Raw genomic sequence first — 13,199 nt, forward strand, 5'->3', positions numbered from 1 at the left:
TAATTCTCCAACTATAGGCACAGTGCAATGCTCATTTGAGAGATCTGACGAGAAGGATGTGAACAGATTTGAGTAGGAACTTACTTGTTAAAGTAAGTACATATTCAGCACAGCATTGTGGGCCGAAGGGCCTGTATTGTGCTGTAGGTTTTCTATGTTTCTATCATGTTCGCAGACTTTTTGTGAAGCATTGAGGGGAGAGAGATGGCATAGGAACTACCGTGAAGGCCCTCTTGCCTGAGATTTCTATTGAGACATCTACATGTAATGAGACATCATATGGCTTTGGGAATGTGTCTTATCGACAACAAAATAAAGCAGTGCCCTTTTCCTCTGAATTTCTGAGACCAGCTGTAGCCTGCCTTTGGACAGGATCTTCTAACTTCCACCCCTGAAATGGTCTGGTTCAAAACAAGTCCAACCCACCCCGCCCCCCAAAAAAAAAAGTTTTACGCTGTTAACATTAAAAATATCCACAATATTACTACACACAGATACAATTGTTGCCACGGGCAGCAGTAGAGGCCAAGTCATTGGGTGTATTTAAGGCAGAGATTGATAGGTATCTGAGTAGCCAGGGCATCAAAGGTTATGGTGAAAAGGCGGGGGAGTGGGACTAAATGAGAGAATGGATCAGCTCATGATAAAATGGCAGAGCAGACTCGATGGGCCGAATGGCCGACTTCTGCTCCTTTGTCTTATGGTCTAATTATCTATTTGCAGCCGTTATGGTACAATTTGGGAATGAAAGGGTTAATGTATGAAGAGCATTTGAATGGTCTGGGCCTGTACTCACTGTTGTTTGGAAGAATGCGAGGGTGGATCTCATTGAAACATATTGAATATCGAAAGGTCTAGATAGACTGGATGTGGAGAGGATATTTTCAGTGGCTGGGGGAGTCCAGAAACAGGGGGCACAGCCTCGGAGTACAACGACGTCTTTTTGGAACAGAGATGAGGAGGATTATTTTTAGCCAGAGGGTGATGAATCTGACAGCTGTGGAGGCCAAGTCATTGGATATACTTAAAGCGGAGGTTCATTGGTTCTTGATTAGTAAGGGTGTCAAAGGTTACAGGGAGAAGGCAGGAGAATGGAGTTGAGAGGGATAATAAATCAGCCATGATGGAATGGTAGAGCAGACTTGATGGACCAAATCTGCTCCTATGTCTTATGGTCTTACACCATTGTGTAACTTCATTAGGAATTTGAGGAGATTTGGCATACTTCCAAAATCACTCGCAAATTTCTGCAGATGTACGGTGGAGAGCATTCTAACTGGCTGCACCACTGTCTGGTATGGGGGGAGGGCAGTGGGGGCTACTGCACGGGATCGAAATAAGCTGCTGAAAGTTGTAAATTTAGTCAACTCCATCGTGGGCACTAGCGACCATCGTATTCAGGACATCCTCAAGGAGCGATGCCTCAAAAAGACAGGGTCCATCATTAAGGACCCCCATCACCCAGGACGTGCCTTGTTCTCATTGCTACCGTCAGGAAGTAGGTACAGGAGACTGAAGCCACACACTCAACGATTCAGGAACGGTCTCTTCCCCTCGGCCATTCAATTTCAAAATGGACATTGAACCCATGAACACTACCTCACTACTTTATTTCTATTTTTACATTACTTATTTAATTTAACTATATATATAGTTAATTATAATTTTAGCACCTGAGTCAGTTCCCCATTTCATTATCAGACAATTTGGTACAGACAAGAAGTCGAAAGTGTGATTTTCTACCATGGTTTCCTGCCCTGCAGGTGTTTTGAATGTCATACCATTAAGGCTGCATTGGGATTATTCATAACAGGTTATGATTTTCCAATAGATTGTTCTGCAGTGTAACAAACTGTACAATAAATGCAACTCTGGTAACTGCTTTTATATATATCGAACTTCCGGTACTTACCACCCCCTCCTCTCCTTCACCATTCCCCATTCTTGTTACCTTCTCTCACCTTCTCTTCTTACCTCCCGCTGGTGCTCCTCCCCCTTCCCTTTCTTCCATGGCCTTTTGTCCTCGGGTCACCCCACTTTGGGAAGGATGTTGAGGCTTTGGAGAGGGGGCAGAAGAGGTTCACCAGGATGCTGCCTGGTTTAGAGAGCGTGCGCTATCACGAGAGGCTGGATAAACTTGGGTTGTTTTTGCTGGTGCGCTGGAGGCTGACAGGAGATCTGACAGAGGTTTACAAGATGATGAGAGGCATAGACGGAGTGGACAGAGAGTATCCGTTTCCCAGCTTTGAAATGTCTAATACCAGGGGGCATGCATTGATGGTGAGAGAGGGGAGGTTCAAGGAGGATGTGAGGGGTAAGTTATTTTTACACAGAGAGTGGTGGATGCCTGATATGGTGGTGGAGGTAAATACATTAGAGGCCTTTAAGAGACGTCTGGATAGGCACATGGATGTAAGGAAGATGGAGGGATACAGACATGGTGTAGGTAGGAGGAATTAGTATCTGGGTGTTTTTTATTTGCTTTTTAGCTGGCTCGGCACACCATAGTGGGTCTGTTCCTGGGCTGTACTCTTTTATGTTCTATGCTCTCGTATCAGATTCCCCCTTCTCCAGCCCTTTATCTCTTTCACCAATCAACTTCCCAGCTCTTTACTTCACCCCTCCTCCAGTTTCACCTGTCACCTGCCACCTGGTACTTCTTCACACCTTCTTACTCTGACCTCTTCCCCCTTCCTTTCCAATCCTGATGGCCCCAGCACAAAACGTCGACTGCTTATTCCCATCCACAGACGCTGCCTGATCTGCTGAGCTCCTCCAGTACAATGTGTATTGCTCTAGACTTCCATATACACACACACACATATAAATTTACTGTAGTTTATAGCTTTTAAAAATCATATATAGCTTTGTACTGCTGCCGCAAAATCAACAAATTTCACAAAATAGGCCGGTAATATTGAACCTGATTCTGGCCTTTAAAGAAATACTAAGGACCACAAAACATAGGAGCACAATTAGGCCATTTGGCCCATCAGATCTGCTGTCCATTCCATCATGGCTGATTTCTTATCCCTCTCAACCCCATTCTCCTGCCTTCTCCCCGCAATCTGTGACCCCCTGACTATCAACCTCCGCTTTAAATATACCCAGTGACCTGACCTCCACAGCCTTCTGCGGCAACGAATTCCACAGATTCCCCACCCTCTGGTTGAAGGATTTTCTGCTCATCTCTGTTCTAAAGGGATGTCCTTCTACTCCGAGGCTGTACCCTCTGAATTGAGACTCCCCCACTACAGGAAACATCCTCTCCCATATCCACTCTGTCTAGGCCTTTCAATATTCGGCATGAAATATAGGTCTATGACACAGCACACGATGATGATGACAGTAAGTTTTCTTTAGAGCAACAATCTCTACAATAAATATAGCTCTGGTAAAAATTCTACAGCACAACTGAAGAATCCTAGAAATGCAAGGGGCAGCTGCATATTCGCTGGCACACATAGATAAGTAAATTATGATTTATGGGATTTAAGTTTTGTCAGCTACTCTTACCATAAATGTTTATAAAATGGGATTGATTTTCGAATCACCCACATCGCCTTAGCACTTGCTTCCACTGATAGCAGTTGTCTTTTTTTTGCAGGTCAAAGCAAGTTCTGCTGTGCTATTTTCAGCAGACACCCTTTGTCCAGCCAGAAAGAGAAGAAATGAAAATTGAAAAAAAAACAACACAGGAAAGGAGGCTTGTCCTGTATCATACTGACCCTGTACGTCCCCAAAGATCTCGTAATCCACGGATTTCAGTCCTGTGCTGGAGGAGCTCATCTCTGAAGCTGCCGTTGACAGATGAGTGTGCTACAGCCTGACAGTAGAGCCACTGCTTCTGTCTGCAAGCCTCTACAGGATCCGAACGGGAACAAAATCCACTTCCATCAGTCAGAGGGAGGAAACACAGAAGCAAGGGAGAGAACAGTAAAGATAATTAGGGCAAAAACACAGACTGAAAATCTATCAATATTACTGAGCTAAGAATGTGTAATGTTCTCATATGTCAACAATGAATTTCAGCTATACTTAATTTGAGCTGGTTTAAGATATTACGTGGAATTTAGAACAGTTTTGATCTCTAATTTCAACTTGCTATTAACTTAGGTGAAAAAAAACATACATTAATCACTATCATGAGAACGGTCCTCTTTCTTCAAACACATTTTTTTCTGCATATTGTGGTTTTGTAAATGCAGTACTCCTGATTTTATTGGAGACAGATTTCCACCCAGAGGTGACAGATTTAATGAAGTTTAACTGAATTTGTTACGGCCGTCAGCTGTCAAGCTTGCTATTCACGGTTACAATTATGGTCTGTGAAACCTTGTTCTGTCCAAAATTAAGGCGGCCAGAATACTTGGAACGCAGCTAATTGGGACGCATCGTGACCAGTACATTTTGGGTCAATTTAGCAGCTGCCCCAATCAGCAGAAGTTTCATGGAAATAGTTAAAAAGGTATAAAAAAGACAAAACCACCATTTAACTGAGTATATTATTTATTTAAATGAAATACAGAACAAATTAAAACACTGCTAAAACTACGACAGTATTATAAAACTGTATTAGTTCCTAATGGTTATTGACAGAGGAATTCATCCAGTGAATACTGCCGTGTTCTTTTGATTGACTGTAAATGAACAGATAATGGACTACCTTCATAAAATGCTTGTGATGATTGCATCCTCCAAATCGCCATTTTCATTGTAACATTCAAGATGATTTTCAATACCTTAAAATTCTTTGTAGTTCCTAACTTGTTGAAGTAGTGAAATGGTTTCATCTTCACTCCTGGCCATTTTTGGCATCTCCAAGCCTGAATGCTTGAAACCACAGTGAGCAGAACATGTCTGAGTTGTCTTACTGCTTATTTCTTGCCACCTATCAGTGACAAAAATCACTGCTTTTTTTAACAGAAACACATGTAACTGACGCTATTTGCTCCAAGCATGGTTTGGTGTCTAACCGCCACACAAGTGCACATAACTGACGCTAGTTAGAAACTATTCAGAAACAGTCTCCTGTCCCAATTAAGCAGGATAGTGTCCCAAATAAATGAAGGGAATCCCAGCTATTTTCTCGATTAGTTTTTGTTTTTTAAGAGTTGTCTCAAAGGAACAGCTGCCCCAATTGACTGACGGCCTTCTTAACCAGGACCTATTGTATTTCTTCTTTTTTTGCGTGTGCCTGCATGTGTGCGTGCGCGTCTGTATCTGCGTGTGCATGCGTGTGCGTCCGTGATGATGTCTTTTTCATGGCTTTTACAAGGCGCGGAGTGAGAGAGACTGTGTGGCTCGCCACTCCTCACACAGACATTTCACAGTATTTTTCCCTTTTGTTTTATGAGGTTGAGTTAAGGGATTGGACACGCTGTTGGCAGGAAGCATGTTCCCGCTGATGGGTGAGTCCAGAACCAGAGGCCACAGTTTAAGAATTAGGGGTAGGCCATTTAGAACGGAGTTGAGGAAAAACTTTTTCACCCAGAGAGTGGTGGATATATGGAACGCTCTGTCCCAGAAGGCTGTGGAGGCCAAGTCTCTGGATGCTTTCAAAAAAGAGATGGATAGAGCTCTTAAAGATAGCGGAATCAAAGGTTATGGGGATAAGGCAGGAACTGGATTCTGATTGTGGATGATCAGCCATGATCACAGTGAATGGCGGTGCTGGCTCGAAGGGCCGAATGGCCTACTCCTGCACCTGTTGTCTATTGAGTTGCGATCTCGACACTCAACCCGGCACGGATGGAAAATGTACTCGGGAGCGGATCCGACTGGTTTCGAACCCGGGAATCTCCGCTCCCGGGTCTGGCGCTGATGTCATTTCAGAATTGTAAGGGAGTTTGATATTCTAAGTTACTTGCATTGTTGTAGAATTTGTTACATCCAATGGAGACTAAATTATGGAAAACTGTGATATTTTTGACAGATAACCTTGGACCATCCACAGAAAGGAGATGAAATAAGATTTTAAAATGATCCAGGAGAGATTTTCCTTTCATTATAATCAACAGTTTACATTTTCAAAAACACAATAATTCATAAATTTTGCTTTTGATTATCACAATTATTGTTTTTTTTGAAGGTCAATACAAAGAAAAATTCAAATTACCAAACCCAATAGTTCGCTAAATGCTACAAGTAAACCCTTAGCGTGCTGCCTTATAACCTGCTTCAAATATTTGCAACAAAAGTTTAGCACTGAATTGAATTAAGCCTTATTCAAACACACCTTAAAAATCTCAAAGTTGCTGGTGAACGCAGCAGGCCAGCAGCATCTCTAGGAAGAGGTACAGTCGATGTTTCAGGCCAAGACCCTTCGTCAGGACTAACGAAGGGTCCTGATGAAGGGTCTCGGCCTGAAACGTCGACTGTACCTCTTCCTAGAGATGCTGCCTGGCCTGCTGCGTTCATCAGCAACTTTGATGTGTGTTGCTTGAATTTCCAGCATCTGCAGAATTCCTGTTGTTCACCTTAAAAATCTGATTACTTTCACTTCAGAATTGACTTTGCTGTGAATTTACCACTGCAGCTGTTCAGAACAAATGCTTCTGTGATGGAAAAGAGCCCTTCTTAAATCTTGTTAGTCGTTGATCATTCATTACATCTAACTCTCATTCAGGTCATGAATGGACCTTTCTCTTCTCCTTTTGACTTTTAATGGTGGTTGGCAGTCCAACTTAAAGGTGCATTACCGCCACCAACTGGCCTGGGGTGTGGTGTGGAGAATTGGGAAAGAAAAGCCCACTAGATCGTAAGTAATGCAAGATGATACTGTGAATTAAATCAAAGCCACTCCCATGACTTAATAAATGAAAACTATCAAGACCCAAAGAGTGTAATGAAGCCTGCATTTGATTTATTTGAACCTTATTTGATTCACACTGTAATAAAATGTGTTCAACTGTTTCATAATGATGATAAAACCTGCACAACACAACGTTATGTTTTCCAACAAGATATAAGGAATAATTCAGTCTAGTATGCCCAAGCTGTGTCAAAATAATTCCTTCCCTTCTTGTTTTACCCCCTTCTCCCATAAATGCAACAATTTTATGTATTCTGTAAAGGAGTCCCCCCTTATCCCACAAGTCTTATTGTAACTTTTAACAGCATTTTTAGCCAATCCATTTACCTATCACCTTCTAGCTGGAGTCTTTCCCCTCCCTCCCACCTTTTTTATTCTGGAATCTTTCCCTTTCTTCTTGGTCCTGAAGAAGGGCCTTGGCCCAAATCGTCGACCATCTATTCATTTTGATAGATGCTGCCTGAGCTGCTGAGTTCCCGAGCTTTCTGTGTGTGTTGCTTCAGACTTCTGGAAGAAAAGTATTTGGTCTGCTTTAATGATGCTCAGTAGGTGGTGGTAACGTACCTTACATTGTTTGCCAACCGCCATTAAACATTACTAGAAGAAGAAGAGGTTCAGTTGTTGTTCAGACCAAACATCAGAATGAGGAGGAGATGTGATCTAAGTGACTTTGACAGGTGGAATGATTGATGGTGCTTGATGAGGTGGCTGAGTATCTCAGAAACTGCTCATCTCCTGGGATTTTCACACTTAAGTCTCTAGTGTTTATAGGGAATGGTGCAAAAAACAAACAAAAAAAAATCCCTTGGGTGGCAGTTCTGTGGGTGAAAACGCCCTGTTAATGAGATAGGTCAGAGGAGAATAGCCAGACTGGTTCAAGCTGACAGTAACTCAAATAACTACGCATTCCAACAAAGGCATACAGAAGAACATTTCTGAACTCACAAGAAATCAAACCTTGAAGTGAATGGACTACAGCAGCAGAAGATCACAAACATACACCCAGTGCCCACTTTATTAGGTACAGTGGCCATTGAGTTTACATTTTCACAAACTTTAGCACAAATTGTACTGCCTCTGGGTTACACTTAGATTAGTTAAACTATTTATAGTAAAGGAATTAGTTATACTTACATTGGAATATACATTAAACTATTCAGGTCACCAACCTAAATCCTACAGAAGCTACCTTTTCCCTGTATTTAAATTATTTATCAGATGTACATCGAAACAAACAGTGTAATACATTGTTTGTGTTATTTATTTATGAGATACAGCATGGAATAGGCCCTTCGAGCCAACCGCCTAGCCTTTGACAAGGTTCCACATGGAAGGTTAGTTAGGAAGGTTCAATCGTTAGGTATTAATATTAAAGTAGTAAAATGGATTCAGCAGTGGCTGGATGGGAGACGCCAGGGAGTAGTGGTGGATAACTGTTTGTCAGATTGGAGGCCGGTGACTAGTGGTGTGCCTCAGGGATCTGTACTGGGCCCAATGGTGTTTGTCATATACATTAATGATCTGGATGATGGGGTGGTAAATTGGATTAGTAAGTATGCAGATGATACTAAGATAGGTGGAGTTGTGGATAATGAAGTAGATTTTCAAAACTTGCAGAGAGATTCAGGCTAGTTAGAAGAGTGGGCTGAAAGATGGCAGATGGAGTTTAATGCTGATAAATGTGAGGTGCTACATTTTCGTAGGACTAATCAAAATAGGACAGACATGGTAAATGGCAGGGCATTGAAGAATGCAGTAGAACAGAGGGATCTAGGAATAATGGTGCATAGTTCCCCAAAGGTGGAATCTCAAGTGGATAGGGTGGTGAAGAAAGCTTTTGGTATGCTGGCCTTTATAAATCAGAGCATTGACTATAGGAGTTGGGATGTAATGTTGAAATTGTACAAGGCATTGGTGAGGCCAAATTTGGAGTATTGTGTACAGTTTTGGTCACCAAATTATAGGAAAGATGTCAACAAAATAGAGAGAGTACAGAGAAGATTCACTAGAATGTTACCTGGGTTTCATCATCTAAGTTACAGGGAAAGGTTGAACAAGTTGGGTCTTTATTCTTTGGAACATAGAAGGTTGAGGGGGGACTTGATAGAGGTATTTAAAATTATGAGGGGGATAGATAGAGTTGATGTGGATAGGCTTTTTCCATTGAGAATAGGAGAGATTCAAACAAGAGGACATGAATTGAGAGTTAAAGGGCAAAAGTCTAGGGGTAACATGAGGGGGAACTTCTTTACTCAGAGAGTAGTAGCTGTGTGGAACGAGTTTCCAGCAGAAATGGTTGAGGCAGGTTCGATGTTGTCATTTAAAGTTAAATTGGACAGCTATATGGGCAGGAAAGGAATGGAGGGTTATGGGCTGAGTGCAGGTCAGTGGGACTAGGTGAGAGTAAGAGTTCGGCATGGACTAGAAGGGCCAAGATGGCCTGTTTCGGTGCTGTAATTGTTATATGGTTATAATCATGGGACAGTTTACAATGACCAATTAAGCTACTAACTTGCACATCTTTGGACTGTGTAGGAGGAAACTGGAGCACCCAGAGGAAACCCACTTACGGGCAGAGGTAGGAATTGATCCATCAAAACTACTGTCCGTCCCAATATTTTGACGTGTCAATGGGCTCGCCCTCTCACTAACGAGGGAAAGAAAGAGAGAGTTATCGCTCCTGCCACGGTGAGAGGGGGGCCCACCATCTCGCCGTTTCAATGTTACAGTCTGCAGCGTCGGTTATTCGAGTTCCTGTACTGGTGCTAGCCACTACATTAACAACCAGCACAACATAATGATGTGCTGGAGGTGGCCTGCAAGTGTCACCACACATTCCGGTGCCAACATAGTGAGTCCACAAAGTTCAGCAGAACAACACGACAACGAAAAAGAAAAACCAGCAAAACAGACCTCTTTCCACCCCATTTATGTGTATTTATTCTATTCTGACTGTGTCACATAATAATTAGGGTGTTTGGGGTGACGGGGAAGGGGTGGCACCTCTGATGAAAGGGTCTGTTCAACGGTTCAATTTAACATCAGAGAATGTACGCAGTATGTCTGTCTGTCTAGGTACCATATCCGATGCGAACTTTGGTGACCATGGTTTTCCATATAGACCTATCCTTCGTTTTTTGGATGACTTCCATTTCCTCAATGTGTAGCCACCTGGCTATACTTTTGATGTACATAAGCCGAGGTCTTCCTCTAGGTTTGCTCCCCTCGATCTTTCCAGAGAGTTTGAGTTTTTCTAGTTCATCTTTCCACATGATGTGTCCTAGGAATCTGAGTTGTCTTTCTCTTATTGTTGGTATGAGTGATCGAACTGCTTGGGCTCTTCTGAGAACTTCTTCATTCGATGTGTGTGTGGTCCGTGATATTTTTAACATTCTCCTGTAGAACCATAATTCAGCTGCTTCGAGTCTCTTTTCCATTGCTGGAAGAATGGCCCAGCGTTCACTTCCATAAGTCAGGATAGAATAAGTGTTTTTAGTGTATGCAGTATACCAACTGAAATTCTTACTCTTCACAGACATCCAGAGAAAAAAAAACAAAGAATGAAATGATAGAAAAACCTTAGAATCCCAAAGCCCCCCTTCCACACATAAGCAGCAGCAAACCATTCAACTCTCTCCCTCCCCCACTTGTTCCATCAAAAAGCATCAGCACCCACCCCCACCCCCCCACCATGCAAGCAATAGCAAGCCCCTGGAGTCCATTGAAAACTACTGTCCATCCCAACACTTCGACATCTCAGACAGGTGCTCCTTCATGAGCGAGGGACATGACGCTCCTGACGCAGCAAGAGGGCAGGCCAACAGCTCGCTGTTTCGATGTTACAGTCAGCAGCATTGCTTATTCGAGTTCGGCTGACCTGAGAATCAGCAGGTTCTCTCTGTTGTCATGTCCATTCTGGAGCAGCCCTCTCACCTTTGGTCCCCACCGGACCCTCCGCTCTCACCTGTGGTTCCAAGTAGCTGTTCGCACACGACAGTGACCACATCCCGGTACACCACTTCGACAGTCAGGCTGAATCGGGTGAGGGTAGCTGGCAGGCCTCTTACTCCGGTGAGACACAAACATGCCTGTTCTATCGGTGGACTGGGCAGATGAAATCACCAGTGAGATCCAAGCCCAGGAAGGTGGTCTTGCCAAGCTTTGTGGCGAGCAAAGGGCACAACAAAGCACAGGAAAAAGTCACAGCAATTCACCACAACCGAGGAAATTTGTGACAATTATTCATGCCACTGGACCCAGACTTCCAAGGTTGAGAGAGTGGAACTGCGATGCAAAGGCTTTTCCACTTTAAAAACTCTCCCGCGCAGGTTTCTCTGTCATCGATTGATATGATGGACAACCAATCACATTATAATTACTTAAGAGAATCAGCTACAAATTTTATTTATGTATTTATTGAGATACAGCATGGAATAGGCCCTTCTGGCCCTTTGAGCTTTGCCGCCCAACAATCCCGATTTAACTCTCGCCTCATCATGGGCCAATTTACAACGACCATTTAGCCTACCAAGCGGTTGATCTTTGGACCGTAGGAGGAAACCGGAGACTCGGAGGAAACTCGCGTGGTCATGGGAAGAGCCAATAGACTGGTCCTGGACTTATTTTCCATCTGGCATAGTTTGCATTTTGTTGTTTGATTGTTTGTGGTTTTTGTATTGCTATATTTATGATCCATTCTTGGTTGGTGTGGCTGTAACGAAATCCAATTTCCCTCAGGATCAATAAAGTATATCTATCTATCTATCTAACTCCTCACAGGCAACAGGGAAATTGAACCCAGGTCTCCTGTACTGTAAAGTGTTGTGCTAACCACTACTCTACTGTGAATATTGATTTTTCTAACTTCTAATAATTACTCACCTTTTCCCACATTTTCCATTTCCATTCTGGTTACCCTTTAAACCCTTCTCTTCTCAAAGTTCAAAGTAAATTTATTATCAAAGTACATATATGTCACCATATATACAACCCTGAGAATCATTGTCTTGCGGGCATACTCTATAAATCCATAAGCAAATCATAATAATAATAATAAAATCAATGAAAGACCCCACCAACTTGGGCATTCAACCTGTGTGGAAAAGACAACAAACTGCAAATACAAAAAGAGAAAAATAACAATTATAAATAAATAAGCAATAAATATTGAGACCATGAGGTGATAATTAATATTATTCCTTACTTTCTCTTCCACCATTTTCTATTTCAATTTCACATCTTTTGCTTTTGTGCCAGAATTAGAATTGACCTGTTGTTAAGTTATTCTTAAAATAGTATTTCAGGAAATGATCACAAAACCTACTAAAAACAATATCACTTTCACTCCACAGCGTCTTATCTATTAAGGAGCAACAAGTCAGTCTCCAAGAGCTATACCATGAATCATTTCCCAATCTTTGCAAAGTTTTCTTGAAATAAGTTTGTCTTCTTCCCTCGTTTTCTCTTTTGTACGGGCTGCCACAACTTTATATTCAGCGTTAGCAAAGTTTAATCATTTTAATTAACTGCCGTTGTTCAGATTGTCACAACAGCTTTTGAAACCACAACATAATTCAAGATTGTCCCTGGTTTCCTCCTAGATGCATTTTGCAAGACAACACATGGAAGATAGCAGCTATAACTCACTTTTGAAATGTTTTGCTGCCATTAATATGCTTCAAAGGTTCAAAGGCTCATTTTGTCAAAGTATACGTGTACAATACAACTATGATATCTGTCTTCTCCAAATAGCCATGAAATACAGAAAAGCCATGGGAGCTGTTGAAAAGAAAAACTGTCACTCCACCCAGCCCAACATGAAAAAGGAAAAGAAACTGAACTTGCAAACCCCAAAACCCTCCCACCCCATGCACAAAAAAACTAACAGATCGTTCACACCCCCAACATCCTCCCTTACAGAAAAAAGCAACAATAACGTCAAATCCCCAGTCCCTCCCTCACAGAAAAAAACAGCGACGATAACATCAAAACCCCATCCCCCTCTCTCTCACACAAAACCAAAACAGATTTGCCCACTCAGAAAAACATCAACATCAGATCCTAAACCCCAACTTCCCTCTTGCATAAAAAGCAATACATCACCCACCACCAACCGGCAACAAGGAAGAAAACACCGAAAACTGAAGACCAATAAAAAGTACAGTCCGACAATCACATAAACCTCAGAATATCCAAAACGTCATTCTGTCGGCTTTATGCTTGATCATAATCTTCTGTTCTTTGATATGCAAAACACAACTGTGATAATTATAGGCATCCGTTAGTCTTATGAGACCATGAATTTGCGCCTTGGAAGGTTTCCAGGGCGCAGGCCTGGACAAGGTTGTATGGAAGACCAGTAGTTGCCCATGCTGCAAGTCTCCCC

The 13,199-nt window shown here is 42.3% G+C and overlaps 1 protein-coding gene across 1 annotated transcript in view; it reads right to left on the reverse strand.

The window, feature by feature from the left end:
* The window catches only part of LOC134339526 (acylphosphatase-2-like), a 73,668-nt gene extending 69,681 nt beyond the window's left edge, over positions 1 to 3,987 (reverse strand). The window contains exon 1 of the mRNA XM_063036122.1: positions 3,729 to 3,987. Coding sequence (XP_062892192.1) covers positions 3,729 to 3,789 — 61 coding nt within the window. The 5' untranslated portion in view covers positions 3,790 to 3,987. The remainder of the gene's footprint in view (positions 1 to 3,728) is intronic.
* Between the last annotated feature and the right edge of the window lie 9,212 nt (positions 3,988 to 13,199).

Source organism: Mobula hypostoma, chromosome 30 (genome assembly GCF_963921235.1).
Source record: "Mobula hypostoma chromosome 30, sMobHyp1.1, whole genome shotgun sequence".
NCBI lineage: Eukaryota > Metazoa > Chordata > Chondrichthyes > Myliobatiformes > Myliobatidae > Mobula > Mobula hypostoma.